At 40.3% G+C, this 15,683-nt stretch overlaps 1 protein-coding gene across 2 annotated transcripts in view; it reads right to left on the minus strand.

The window, feature by feature from the left end:
• LOC6586119 (neuronal acetylcholine receptor subunit alpha-7) overlaps positions 1-15,683 on the minus strand; it is a 140,428-nt gene that overhangs the window by 34,478 nt on the left and 90,267 nt on the right. For both annotated transcript variants that reach the window (XM_002011706.3, XM_032733100.2), the window contains exon 5: positions 13,766-13,946. In XM_002011706.3, coding sequence (XP_002011742.2) covers positions 13,766-13,946 — 181 coding nt within the window. The remainder of the gene's footprint in view (positions 1-13,765; positions 13,947-15,683) is intronic.

Here is a 15,683-nt window from a genome sequence, read left to right on the forward strand (position 1 = left end):
TATATAAATATGTATGTGTATATACGTTAATGCTTTGCGTTGGGCTGCGCTGGCAAAAGGGCTTAATGACTGTTTTGTTGGCGCCACACAGCGCAGTCCAAACAGCGTCGGCTTTGGGGAATAGAAATGATAGTTTGGGCTATGGGATATGCCTAGATGATGCCAGCAGTCAGGCTGTCGGTCCGACTTCAGCCCCCTCGCTGCCCCCTCCCGTTTGCTCGCTACCATTTCCTGTCAGCGGCCGTTGCCCAATGCCCGCCTGTCCGCTTGCCCGCGTAGCCGTTCATGCAACCGTCCAACCGTCCATCCGTCCGTCGCAGCTCTCTGGTCTGTCCGAGACTTTTTGTCAGTATTTCAGCTGCAGCTGCAGCATTTAACTATAAGTAAAAGTTTGCTGCTTGCGCCTGATTACTTGCCACCCCCATTTCATATACTCTAGCAGTGCCAGCCCATTCATATACATATACATATACAAATACACATACACTTACATATACATGTACATAGTCGAGCCCGTTGCCTTGGTTGCCGATGCAATTTTTGCGGAGCGTTGCGGAAAAAGACAATAGCAGCAGTCGCAGCAGTCTACCCCTCCCTCTTACCCCACTCCCCACTCCCCGCCCATATCCCCCGTCTGCGCCCACTCGATCCTTGGCTGTTCCGTTTTTGGTGCTGGGGAAAAAGTCAGTGTAAATTATAAAAATACTCGTTGCTCGTAATTTGTTGAGCCTGTGTGTGTGTGTGTGTGTGTGTTGTTGACTACCCCTAGCCATCACTCCCCCGTCGACTATGTGTTGTGGTCTTGCAAGTATTCACTTTTTGCTTTACGGCGCTTTCTCTTCCCTTACTTGTGTTATTATAATTTTCTCTGTCACATTAAAATGCGGTTGAAATGAGCAGGAAATGCGCGCGAATTCCACTAACCCAGATAATCTCGAGGCTGATTTAAGCATTTCGCATTCACTTTTTTAACTGTTGCAACAAAAACATAGAAAGCATAGACCGAGACGCCAATAGGACGAGCGAGTGAGAGGGAAGCTTACAACTCAACGCACAATGTGTGCCAACTGAGCGAAGCTGAGCGAAACTGAGCGAAGCGGCTGCCCCTGCTGCCAACAATTTAATATTATTCTGCACTTTTCATAATTTTCAATTTGGTTTCTGTTACTGTTGTTTTCAACTTTGTCCGTATGTGTGTGTGTGTGTGTGTGTGTGTGTGTGGGACGCCTATGCCAGAGCTTTTTAATTTAATGCAACATGCAATTATGCGCAGCGCCATCTTCGGGCTGCCGCCTGCTAATTAGCCGCCAACTGAGCTCCAATGGGCGCACAGCGTAGGCGTGGCACTGCGCTTTGTTCGCCCTGATGACGGCGTACGCGGCGTATGTGTAACGAGATGACTTTTGCAAGGCAACTGTGTGTGTGTGTGTGTCTGAGGGAGTGTGTGTGTCTGTATGGGAGTGTGTGTGTGTGTGTGTGTATGGCAGTGTGTATCTGTGTCTGTGTTTGTTTCAAGCATTTCGCAAATGCGGGCTCTGCAAAAGTTTTTGGCTTGTAATTGCCAGTTTTTAAATTGTTTTTTTTTTTTTTTTTATTTATTTATTTTTGTGCCATTTAAGCAGGCATAAAGTATATAGCTCCACTCGTGCCATTGTGCGCCATTTATTTCAGCTTTGTCAGTGCTCCTCGGATGCCGACAGAAAGTCAAATACGAGCTGAAGTTGAGGGAAATATGTAATTTGCTTCGTGTCACAGACAGAACGTGTTAAGGCTGGGGTTACGTGATTGGCTGATTGACAGAGGTTTTGATTAATTGATTGATCGGGTGATTGATTAACTGACTGACTGTTTTACTACTTGATTGACTGACTACTGACACACTTTTTGATTGATTGATCGACTGACCGACTTTCTGATTGATTGACTATTTTTTTGATTGGTTAATTGACTGACTGACTGATCAACTTTCTGCTTGATTAATTTGTGGTTTGACTGATTCACTGACTGACGGATCGACTGACTGACTGTTTGATTGATTGGCCATTGGATTGAGTGATTAATTGATTGACAAAGTGACTGACTAATTTTTGGTTGATTGGCTGATTGATCGACTGACTCAATGACTGACTTTCTGTTTGATTGACTGTTGAAATGATTGATTATTTGAATGACTAATGGACTGACTAGCTGACTGACCAACTTTCCGCCTGATTGATTGACTGACTAGCTATTTGATGTATGGTTGATTGGCTGACAGATTGACTGACTGATTTATAATCTGATGATTAGCTGAATTGATTCCTTCGCTGGCTTATTGACTAGCGTTATGCTTAATTATTTGAGTGATTGTTTTGATTAATTGATTGAATTGAACTGACTGAATTATTGATTTCTTGACAGATTATATGATGACTGACAATGAAAACTGATGACGACTAAAATATTTGCTCAATTTGAGCTCAAAAGTGGGTAAGCTAATTGAATTTATGAGAATCGCAGAGAAGGCCAGCCACTTCAGAATAACTACGTATAGAAAATTGTGCTATTGGCATTATGAATGTGTGAATGAATCGAATAGGAAATCTGAATGTGCAGCTGCAATATAGCTGATATTGATTTCCTTTCCATGTATGTAGCTATCTAGTCGAATTCTAGTGTTCGACTCTTTAGGATCAATGCATTCAGGTTGAGAGGCCATAATTTGTAGCCGGCGAAGGAGCCGTTAGTACTTGGTGAGTGCAACGGGCATCTTTAATTGATATTGATTATCCACTGTGTGCGTGCGTTCGACATGGCACGGCGTAAACTAAGGAGTGTATGGGCATAAAGGCAACGCCAGTAAGTGGCGACGGCCCTGCGGTCCATTTACTGCCAAAAATGCTCCTGAGAGCCGAATGCCTGAAAGCTGAGAGCTGAGAGCTGGGAGCTGTGAGTTGGGAGCTGCGAACAACGTGTTGACCATCTATTATGAGAGTCAAGCACGTCCGGCACAGCACAGAGCCGTTCGTGCTTATGCCCTTATGCCTTAGCTACTATTTGTGCGTACTTTACGAGCCTCGGCCCGGCTGACAATTCCCCATGGCGGCAGCGCCAACGAGATGTTGACCCTTTTGGGGCATAACTTATAAACCTTTTAAGGCACTCGGCATTAGCTGGGTGCGGCCCAGCAGTTGCTCACGAAATAATCACGGCTCCAAGTGCTGCCCGCTCCTGCTCCTGCTTCTGCTTCTGCCCCTGCTCCTGCTTCTTTCCCTTCTCCTTTAGCCAACTGGTATCTAGTTAGAAATTATGAAGCTAAAAGTTAAGTGAAAGAGCAAATGGGTTAAAAATATGTCTCGAGGCGTGGCAGGCGATGCCATACTCAACTCTATGCAAATCCAATGAGAGAAATTACATGAACAGAGCAAACGAAATTTCCATGCATAATGCAGAGCGAACTGTCGCTTCAATATGCCGAAAATCTGTTTGTTTGACATCCATGACGCGCACAACATCCAACATAACTAATCGGCGCTAATGTCAGACGACAGCAGCAGAGTCACATGCGGGAGGAGAAGGAGCAGCAGCAGCAGCAGGAGCAGAGGCAGGAGTCGTAATCGGAGTTAGAGGCAAACTTTCATTTCAATAAACCGAAGTGGATGGCATATCCGCTCAACTGGCAATGTCATTGTGCTGATGCGCATTTGGCTGGCTGCTGAAGCCATTTTTGCATTTCACTTTTACAGATTTGCCAAAAAAAAAAAAAAAAAAAAAAAAAAAAAATTTAAATAAAGAGGAGCAAGATAAGATTAGAGAATTTCACATTAAAATTGACTTGTCTGCCGTGCTCTCCTCTATATGGAGCTAGGATTGTTATAGGCATTAATATTTCCGTGTCGAGATGTCAGTGAATACCCTAGTTGCGCTGTCATTTAATGGGTATGAAGGGGCGTGGCCGGGGCTCTTGCCTTTGTCTCTGTCGCTGACGAACTGTCTAACAGTTTTGACATGAGCGCGGCGAGGGGCGGACATTTTATTGCAATTAGTTAAAAACGTGGCAGGCAAAAGCACATGCAGCTAACGGAAGACGGCTGGCAGGAGGCAGGAGGCAGGAGGTAGCGGGTGGGAAGCAGGAGGCGGGAGCTGGGCTGCTGTCGACTGTAGGCCGTTAGCTGAAGGCCAGTGGGTGGGCTTAACTGTGGGCGCCCGTGGGCGTTTGGTTTAGCTGACATCGCTCGCTGCCATTTTCGAAAGCAATTAAAAGCTTTGTCAATAACTTTGGCTAAAGGATTTATTGAATAAACTTTGCTGCTGTCAGTGCTCGATTTAAGGCAGCGATAAATTGAAATGGCGGCAACTGGCAATTGCTTTACAGCCGACTGCCGACTGCCGACTGCCGACTGCTGTCTGATTATCAAGTTTTTGGCATCCCTGGTCCGGGCTTCGACTATTCTGCATATTGATTTAAGCATGTCGACTGTCGCATATCGCCCGTTGAGCCCGACAACTCGTTTCGATTGACGGCATCCAACGCCTCCTGATGTGTCAGGTGTGCTGTCGGCCAGCCGCAGCTGGGCATGACATTGCCCTGCCTGGGCTCTGCTCCTGCTCCTCCTCCTGCCCCTCTGCCATCCACTGTCCTTTTGCCAGTTGATAAATGTAATATTTACGTTGATATTATTAAAATACTTGACAGCGCCGAGCGACCGAGGCCGAGACCTGCTCGGACTGCCACGTTTTGTTGCCTGTCATGCAAAAATGTCTCCCTCTCCCTCTCTCCCTCTCTCCCTGCCACTCTCTCTGTATGTATTTGTCTCGTATTTGTTTTTGATTAACTTTGCACGTTTGACAAAAGTGAAAATATATAGAAAAAAAAAACAAAAACAAAAACATTCATATACCTATAAATATATTGCTAAGCAGCTTAGCTGCATCATATGAATCGTAATCAATATCCGAACAATTGCCGACAACTATAAATTCATATTCCAAATGGCTTATGCAGATTTAATATTTAGTTTTAATATCGACTTGATGGCATCAGTACGAGCCTCGGGCGACCCGTCTGTAGCTTCCATCAATGTCAATCAATGCACATTATAATTGGATTCATTTAGGACTACACAGCGAGAGACAGGCACAGTCAAGGTATCTCCGCCCGGACAGCTCACCAAATTGAATGGCTCAGCTGCTAAAATTGAGGCTGAGCTGTCTGAGCAGTCTGAGCAGCCTGAGCAGACGCCTCGACTCTGATTCACACAACTCAATTTCCGCTCTACAAGGCCATCAGACTTTAGTCTATAGATATATGTACATATACATAGATTTATATAGAACAGCTGTGTATAGTCTTGGAGAAATAGGGAGATAGAGAGAGCGAACAACTCTCAGTTTACCATGGAGCGCCCCGTGCTTTATCTGCTCAGTTATCTTAGGCTAATAGCTTTAGCTCCAGACAATGGAACAGAGCAGAATCTGAACAGAATCGTACGTATATCAGAGAGTTATTTAATTTACATAAAATATTGGTATAGCATAAGTTCTATGTTATACAAGTTTCGACTATTCGTTGAGTAGCATTTCGCCTTAGGAAAACAAATAAAAAATGACGAACCAATGATAATTTTAAAGGACAAGCTTTAGCGTAGTGAGAGGCGAGGTCGAGGCTTGACAGGGTTGACAGAGTCGCATTGACTACAGGAGGCACAATTATTGCTGTAAAAGGAATCGAAAGCGGGGCGCAAGCAAAGAGACGGTGCGAGAGACAAGGGACAGAGACAAGAGTCGGCATATGAGGAGAGAAGAGATAACAGCCAATTACAGAAAATAAAATGCAGTCTGAGATGGTAACGAGTTCCTCCATATATGTAAAGATATTTCATTTTATTTAAAGAGCTTCAAGTTATTTCAGTAATGTTTAATGTTACACTTAATGGGAGAATACTTTTACTGCCCATTTCATTCTGGCAACTACAGGCTGACCACGTAGGATTGATACTATTTCCAATAACAATCTAATAGCAACTGTTAAAGTTATCGATAACATAAAATTTTAAAATGATTTTCCATTTGATATTAATATATTAATTTTATATGGTTTATATAATACAGTAGAATCCCGATAATTCGAAATGGCAAAGGGATCAGTTTTTTCCGATTTACACAGAAATTTAAGATTCATCGATAATTATGGAGATCGATTTTTTCGATTTATCGCGATTTTCGATTTAGCGGGGTGCGAATTATCGAAACTCGATTTTATTTACATACATATATGCTAGGTATAGTGCAGTCCATGTCTTCTTCTTGCAAAGACAAACCAAGCAACAGTAGTCATATTTTCGATAGAAATAGTCAAGTTGTTGTTAAACTTATCGATAACATTTGCATGACAAAATATCTTTGCTGTTTCTTTAGAGATGAGTCTAAATGAAGAACATAAACAATTCTTGACTTTTTCACTACCGCTCTATTATAAATATCTATGCTTAAATGTTGGCCTAGACAGTCTATCAACCCATACCTCGCTTAATTCTAGGGTATTTTCAAATGAATTACGGTTTGTTGGTGTAAATTGTTTTAAGCCTGGGCTGGCTGGCCTTGTTGGCAGAGATTAACGACTGCTTAGATCTTATATTAGTGCCAAATCTGTTTTTATATTTTCTTCCACTCGTTTTTTCCGTGTTTCTGGTGTAATTCCTTCGGCATTTTCTTTAGCTTGTTCTTTGGTCGCCGCGCTGAGCCAAAGCAGCTCAACGCATTCTGGCATCCATCCTGGCTGACTGCCTGGTAGCCTGGCCTTTTTGGCATATTTAATACACAAGACGCGGAATGCATGTAGCTTGCTTTATGTGCGTGTGTATGTGTGTGTGTGTGAGTGCGAACCGCATAGTTGAGGCTGCACACGACTTTTGAAAAACGTTGTAAGCTAACGCTCCCTATATATATATATTTTGTTTTTTTTTTTTTTTTTTTTTTTTTTTTTTTTAAATATTTTTTTTTTTTTATTTTAATATTTTACGTGTCAACTTTTGTGTGCCAAAAAATGTGTGCCGTGCTAAGAGAATGGTGGCAACAATGTTGCGTAGATGGTTATGAGCGGTTTCAGCCTCGCCACGCCCACCCGAATCGACACTCTAGCTTCCTGTTTGCGCCTCTCTCTCTCTCGCTCTCTCTCTCTCTCTCTCTCTCGCTCTCTCTGTGTGTGTCTTTCCGGCTCTGACTTTGAGTTGGCAGCGAACTTTTGGCTCGTTGGCCTTCCCATGTCCGCGTCTTACCATGCAAATTAATGCACTGTGCGATGGTATGTGACGAGTCACTGCATGTGTGTGTGTGTGTGTGTGTGTGTCTGTGTGTGTGTGTCTTGAGTTTGGCATGCCATGCCAAGTTGGCTGCCAGTTTTTCTGCCAATGAAATTTTGCTGATTAGAGTACACACACACACACACATACAACTGCATATTTGCATTTAGCTCACATCCCCCTCTCTCTATCTCTTGCTTGCTTGGCACATGAGTCCTTTGACTATCCTTTTGTAATTCCATGTGTGAGTGTTGCTTTGTGTTTGATTTAAAGTCGAATTTTTGCTATTACTTAAAATCTTACTAGGTCTACTATACCCTGCAAATGCATGAAACAACTGATTGGATATACCATATAGGCATTTAGCAACAAATTGTAAGCCCATGCCTGACTCTATTTATTACTTTTGTTTGTTTTCCATACATTGTGCTTCTTTGGTATTTTCTCGTTTTCCTGCATTTATTTGCTTAATTTTGTAAAAACCGTTTTTTCCTTGATATCGGAAGACAAGATTGCCAATGTATATGCATTTGTTCAAATAAATATGCGTACAAGCTCAGTGCAGAAATTTTATGGCAAATAACTTTTATTTAATATTAAGTTTATGAATATGAGTATGAATAGCCTTGATGTGTCAGCTTTACATATAAAAATCGGCTATGATGCATTACCCAGAATCGAAATTTGTTTCAAATATTAAGTATACGCATACATTGACTTTGCTTGGTGAATCGTAGCCGCTTTTGCCTGTTTGTCCACTTGGTTAATAAAATATTATTAATAAAATAAAAACATATGAATAGCTTATAAGCATATATGCCTGCCTGCTGTATAATAGCTGAATAAAATATTACGTATACGTATCGATTATAGCACACTCACTTATCGCAGCCTCATTTAGTCCACATTTCGCTGCTCTTCAGTATTTAATGAAATATTATATTATAAAATATTAAGTAGCGTCTTTTAGCTTAATTTGCTCTGCTCTTCAATTGATTAAAATTTATATATATATTTCATATATTTTAAGCAGCAAATTGAGGCCTTTGATGACTATGAAATATATTCACTGCAGTTCTCAAGTACATTTTCCAAACACACTCGCTAGATACAAACTCATATTGAATTTTCAATTTAACTATATCCTGGAACTATTGAGAAGGGAATATCAAGGTATAATGGCTTGGGGAAAATCTATGTAACAGCAGAAGAATGATCTTGATCGGAATCTTGACAAAGTGAGTAGATTTAGTCATATCCGTGTGCTCCACGTGTGTCTGTCCCTTGGTCTATATATCCGTTGGTCCGTATGAGCGCAGTGATCCCGTAAAGGTTATCATTTTTTTTTAAACATCATTCAATTTGCTATCGATAATAATCGATAATTTAAACACTAGCCTTGACCGTATGTCCGTCTGCCCCTTTGTGCATCTATCCGTCCGTCCGTATGACCGTAGGTATCTTGTAAGCTACAAATGGTTATTATAGGTTACCACTTATTTTTATCGATCATAATCGATTATTCAAATACCAGACACTTGTGCATTGGCAAATCGACATTTGAATATTATTATCACATTTTGAAAGTTTGACATAGACAAAGGATTAAAGCTCTCATAATATATTAAATATAATGTATATAAAAGTGTAGAATGATTGAAATATCAGTTCTACCAAGGTTTCAGGGGATCTCCTAGTCGTGCAGTCTCGACTAGAGTTCTCCTACTTGTTTCTCTACATTTATATATACATATATGTGTATGTATATACATGTGTGTGTGTGTGTGCGTTTTAGTGGCCATTATAAATTGTGCACTCAACTGAAATATTTGCATTTTTGGGCATTTTATTCGGCCAAGCACTTAATTGATTTTTACAAGCAACAATAATAATGCGGATAAACATCGTCTGGCTGGGTGGGGTGGGGCGGTTCATACGCTCAACTGGCAGCTACCCTAACGACCATTCGACGACCATTCGGCTGGAGAGTAGCACTGGGTATGTGCTAGTCGCAGCTTCACACATCTCACCCGCGCTACGGCTCATAAATAAATAATTTAATTAATCGAATTACATTTTTCTTGCAATCGACTCTCGACTTCATTTACGAGTCGAAGAGCCAGGAGCATAAATTATCATAATTTGCCCAATGGCCGGCCAGGCCAATTAACTAATTAAGGACGATTTAAATACTTCAATTTTCATTTATACGAGTCAACGATATCAAAGCATCAACTTGAAACTTGGGGCTCTGCAAGTGCAGTTGGGGCAAAGTTCCCCGAAGCCCGCCCCCTTGGGGACGCCCTACGCCTCGCGTCGGCTGTATTCATTAGGCTTTGGCTGTTGCAGGAAATCGATGCGACTGCAAAATATTTATAGATTGCCTCGCCGGATATCCGGCATTGCGAATTATGTGCGCGGTAAATGAGATATGCCTAAGTAGCTTGTCTCTCTCTGTGCGTATGTGCGTGATCCTTAAAAGGTATATAAATACACGTATGTGTGCGTCTGTCTGTGTGTGTGTGTGTGTGTTTGCCAAAATGTCAGGCTTAATTATCGTTGCCATTAAATACAATTGTATTGTTTACAGTTAATGCAGCTGCCAGTTCAATCCGCTTTAATCCCTCGCCCCACTCAAACTTCTCAAATTCAATAATTTAATCAGTGCCCCATACAATTATATATAGCGTCAATTATTAATGGGAGTTGCATTAATTTTATTTATTTTTTATATAATATTATTCGATGTCTGAAGTTGGGTATACACGCTGTGCTGGAGTGATGTGTCAGCTAATGTAATATATGTATATCAATCAAGTAAATTATTTATTTAACTTAGTATGGGTATATACTAAATGTGTACTATTTAAATAATGAGATTGTCTTGCCTTTGCATCAATGCTTTGTATTAGGCTTGTATTAGTCTTGTTCAACAATCGATATTTGTTTTGAAATAATCGATTTTCGATATTCCATTGTCCGTCCATATTCAACTTTTGATTTATGAGATTTTTCCGACATATGATTTTAAATAATCGATTTGCGATATTGGATTTTCTATATTCGATATTTGATTTTCGAGATTCGGTTGATTAAATTCAACTTTCGATTGTAATCGATTTTAGATACTTAATTTTTTCCCGTTTGATTTTCAATATTCCATTTCTATAGTCGATTTTCGATATTTGATACAATACAAATAAACAATTTGAGATATTCAAGTTTCAATATTCTCCATTTGATATTCAATTTTCAATATTAGATTTTCGATATTCAATTATCAATTTAGGGTATTCTTGTTTCTAATCTCCATTGGATATTAAATATCTGATTTTTGATATTCAATTATCAATAGATAATATTCCATTTTATATATTTTATTTACGATATTCGACAATCTATATTCGATGTCGCTTATTCAACTTTCAATAATTAATATTCGGTTTTCTCCATTCAACTTTCAATATTGAGATCCCAAAGACGGCAGCGATGGCGGTATTTCCAGAATATTGCCACAGTTTGTCTTTCGCCTGTAGGCAACTATATATGTATATCTTTCTGAAAAACACGTTCATTGCACGTCACGTCATCGGAGTTTGTATTCTGCATCACGTTCCGCCCACAAAGTAATCCCCATGCATATCGCGCTGCGATATCCTTACAGGATATTTTCGCATTCGCATCACATGCGGCTTGCTGGAGTTGTTCCGCCTGTTCAGTGAACTATTTAAATAAATGTTTGTTAATTTGTCAACGGGTGCGCCGAGCACCCATCGAAGGCCAATTGAAATGTGGACGCGTCCACATTTAAATTATTTAAATAAATTGCGTTTGCCATTAGTTTACTCGGTTGTTAACAATTTGACGCCCATCTAAATTGTGTTAATTAGCTTCTAATTAAATGTTGCACAATACGAATTAAGGCTTCGTGTATTTTTTCTTCTCTTTTTTCGATCAACAACAGATAGTAGGATAGATAGATAGATAGAAATAGAGATGGAGGTAGAGATAGAGAGAGAGAGAAAAAGAGATAGTTGGATACAAAGTTGGATAGTTGGATGGAACAAAAGAGAGAGATAGTTGGATAAAAAGAGGAATAGGGAAACAAAGATGGAGGTGGAGAGAAAGAGAGAGAAAGAGAGAGAGAGAGAGAAAGAGGGAGCGAGATAGAGACAGAGAGAGGGAGAGAGATAGAGAGAGATTCTATAGAGAAACAGAGAGAGGAAGATAAGAAGAGAGAGAGGTATAAGAGAGGGATAGGGATAGAGAGAGAGATAGTTGTATAAAAAGAGGGATAGAAAAAGGAAGGAGAGGTAGAGACAGAGATAGAGAGAAAGATAGAGAGAGATATAGAGAGAGCGACAGTGAGAGAAATATAGGAAGAGAGAGAGGTAAAAAATAGGGATAGAGAGAGAGTGAGAGAGAGAGAGAGAGATGTCTGCGAGATGTAGGACTGCCTTACAAAGGATTATTTTCTCTATATATTGAGGAGGTAGATCTATTCATGTTCGTCCGTCCATCCGCCCCTGAATTACAATTAAACTCTTCATATGACTCAACATAAATAACATGCATATGTCAATTGGGGGCATGGCAAGAGGCGAATGAGTATTCTGTAGTTGGTTACGTCCGATTGCATTGTTCTCTATTGTATCTCTAATAGATATGGTTGTCCTTGGATCCTCTCAATGCTCTCTTAATACTTCATTCCAGAAACATTCTATCATCATCCACTTTTCCCACTCGCATCGCCTCATCGTCTATAGATTGATCTAAATTTGTCGCAATTACAGTTTGCTATTGGCCAATCGCCGCTGGCACACACAGTGGCCACTCGCTATGGTCACTTTATTAATGCAATAACAATTTGTTTTCATGAATTCGCTGACTCATTGCCGATGAAATCGGACAAGAGTCGTAAATGACAGCCAATGTAATTTGTCATAAATTCAACTAACTCTAGTGAATCTTTGCTAGCACACACACACATATACACGAACATATATGTATAGATCTATATGTATGTGTATATTTTATATACATAATTAATGAGCGCCCTTATCGAAAGTAAATAGGAAAATAAATCAAGCGCCGTTTCTAATTAATTTGTGAGCCAACATCTTGATGTTAGCATCGATGGCAACTTATTTAAATTAATTTGCCAGCTTTATCAATAGCACACAAAAAAAATAAAATAAAATAAAAGATTGGCAAATATTTAATTGTCTGATAAAAGCAAATGCAAAGAGAAATGAATGAAGAGAACAAAGAGTAAATGGTAACAGCAAATTTTTTGTTGCCTTAGCTACGATTCTCTCGAATTGGCTTAGAGAGAAATGTTCAAATTTACATAAATAAATTGAAACGGAATTGTATATAGATGTTATATAATGAGAAAGTTCAGTTACGATAGACATATACGAGGGCTGCTTATTATATTTGTCGGATATTTCTGCAGATTAGATAATTGTGTGGAGTGCAGCGTGTTCCTGCTCTGTTGCCCTTCTTCCTCTTGCTAATCAACTGCCTGATTTTCACTAGCACGTTCGATTACATCCATCGTAACCAACTGGCAACCTCGTCAGGACCACACTCGATATTAGTGTTAATTAACATCTCACTCAATTAATATTACCCAATACTATGCATGAACCGATATATCGATAAGGTATTCTATTCGAATAATACTATCATCTCCGACATATTTATAAATGTAGGCTGGTTCCTGTCTGGTCTTGACTTCTTAACTATTGCTTTGTAGCCTTCCCTGGAGGCGTGGCGTTTCGGTAAATACTCTTTCCGGTATCCCAGAAACCCGCTCATTGGGGGCATCATCAAACAATCTAATGTGATATATTCTACACTTTTAAAGGTAGGACATGTGCTATTGGATCTAACTATATAGTGATTTCTAAAATTCTGTTTTATTTAGAGCAACTTAAGAGCTTGAAATTTAGAACACATGGGATTGACTCTTAAAGTTCTAAGGAGGAAGTTCCAAGGAGGAAGTTCCAAGTTTTGATAATGTAGCTACTGTAGATCTGCTCTATCCCTAAACTAGATGAGGAGCACTTCAAATGGTAAAGAAAAGCATAAGTTGTAAATAAAACCAGATTTAAGACGAGCTTAAATCAAATTGTAAACAAAAATGAAATATAAGCTATATGGATTTTTGAGCTCTATTCGTTGCCTTTTTCCAGCCGCTGCAAAAGTCATTAATATCAGCTCAGATTATGACTTCCACTTTCACGATGATTCCGTCTTGCCCCGTAATTAATTTATTTGTAATATTCGCACTGTTGCTCTGACTTATGCATGGGATTTATATTAATTGCGAGTGCCAAGCGAGAGCTGACAGCATATTTATTACATGCTGCCCGTTGCAGGCGCACACATTGCTATATGCATACATGTTATATATGCATATATGGTAGATAGGTATATGTATTTGGTGTAATCAGGTGTTAGTTTGCCGCTGAACTCACCTGAAAGCCATCGTAGGTCCAGGAGCCGAACTTCATCTCGCAACGCTGATCGTCGAAGGGGAACCAGGTGATGTCGATTTTGCACGTGGACTTGAAGATGCCGGGCGGCACGTACAGGCAGCTGCCGTTGTTCCGCACAACCACATTGGTGGCGTAGGTGCCATCGAAGCCTTCGTCCGCGCTGCAAGCAGAGTGCAAAGGCAATGCATAAGTCATGGGCTTCAAGGTGCTTTAAATCTCATATGGTATGGCTGAATGAGAGAGTGTGTGTATGTGTATAGTATATGTGTGTGTGTGTGTGTGTGTGTGTGTTAGAATCTCGTGCTGGCCACGTTGACGCTTTTAATAAGACCCCTTTTTACAGTCGGATACTTGGCGCGGCGCATATGGAAATTTATGTAGCATACTTTTCAGCATAAATCATTTTTGCACTGCCAGCTGGGCGCTCCTTCTGCCGCATGTGCGTGTGCTGGTGTGTGTGCGTTCGCCTGGCACTGATTAATGATTAATCTATAGGCAGTGCGGCGCGTGAGCGGCGTTTGCTCATTTTGTACGGTTCAATTTTTAGCGCTGCCAGAACTTATTTAATATTTATTAATTATACCCAGTTCAATTCGCACGCTGTGCTACCGGGTATATCGTTACCGTTTGAATTGTCCATTCAGACACTAAGTGCCCAAATAGTCGCAGCTGTGAATTGTTCTTCGCACTGTCATTATTTTCACAAGTCAAAGCCCAGCCCCCTTGCCTACTCCGCCCCTGGCCGTCTCGCTTGGCTGGTCATGTCTACAGTTAAATTATGATTCATTATGCCGGGCGTGCCATCTACTGTAGTCACATCATCAAAATCTCAGCCATCTTGAGACGCCCAGACCTCGCCTCACATGCAAGTAGCTATCATAAAATACTTTTGCTACTATGTGTGTGAGCGTGTGTGTGTGTGTGCTGTGCCGCTGCTACAATTTGGCATTGTGTCGCCCCTTTAAGTGCGCCATCCCCCCTCCTCTTAATTGCTCCTCCGGCCGCACGGCCATTGTTCCAGCAAGTCATTTACTTTGTCATAAAACTTGCCCAAATACGCATTAAAATTTGTGCGTTTACTGCGCTGCCAGCTGCTCGGCCTCGGCTTAGGCTGAGGCAGCCTTGGCGCTCTTTATTATTTGCCATAAAAACTCAACAAAATTTAAAGACTATTCCAGTCCAGCTGCCCAGCCAATAGATTAAACACTCTTTTTAACCGAACCACAGCTGAAAAATAACAATAAAAAAATACAACAAAATATTTGGCTTTAAAGCGAGTTTTGGGCCAACTTTGAAAACTGCACACAAATATGCTAAATTCATCAATTCAGCTAGCCGTGACTACACTGAAAACAACTCTGTAGTAGTTAGCTTGAATGTTTCATAGCAGCAGTAGAGCCTAAGCGAGGTTGGTTTACTTTCATTTTTTTTTTTTTATCATTATAATTAAATTAATTACTGCATATTTGCAGTCAATAAAGTTTTTGCTAGTTAATTTTTGTATTTTTATTTTATATATTTTTTATAGTTCATTAAATTGCCATAAAAATTGAGCTGATTTTGCATTGCCTACCGCATTGTTTTCAGTGTATTCTCACGTAATTTTTAGCAAATTTGAACATATTTACATATACATAAGCATATATGTAACACACACGCATACAATTTGGGATAAATTGGGGCTTGAGCGTGGCCAAGAGAAAGGATAGCGCTATTACACAATAAAATTGATAACAACAAAAGAGCACAACGTGAGGGAAGGGGGGTCGAAGGGGGGCGAACGAGGCCGAAACGTTGGCAAACAAATGGCAGCTCATAAACATGAAAAGGATTTTTCCAAAATAAACACAATTTCGTTATTATCAAAAGAGCGAGAGAGAGAGAGAGAGAGAGAGAG

The sequence above is a fragment of the Drosophila mojavensis genome, unplaced genomic scaffold (assembly GCF_018153725.1).
Source record: "Drosophila mojavensis isolate 15081-1352.22 unplaced genomic scaffold, ASM1815372v1 contig_136, whole genome shotgun sequence".
NCBI lineage: Eukaryota > Metazoa > Arthropoda > Insecta > Diptera > Drosophilidae > Drosophila > Drosophila mojavensis.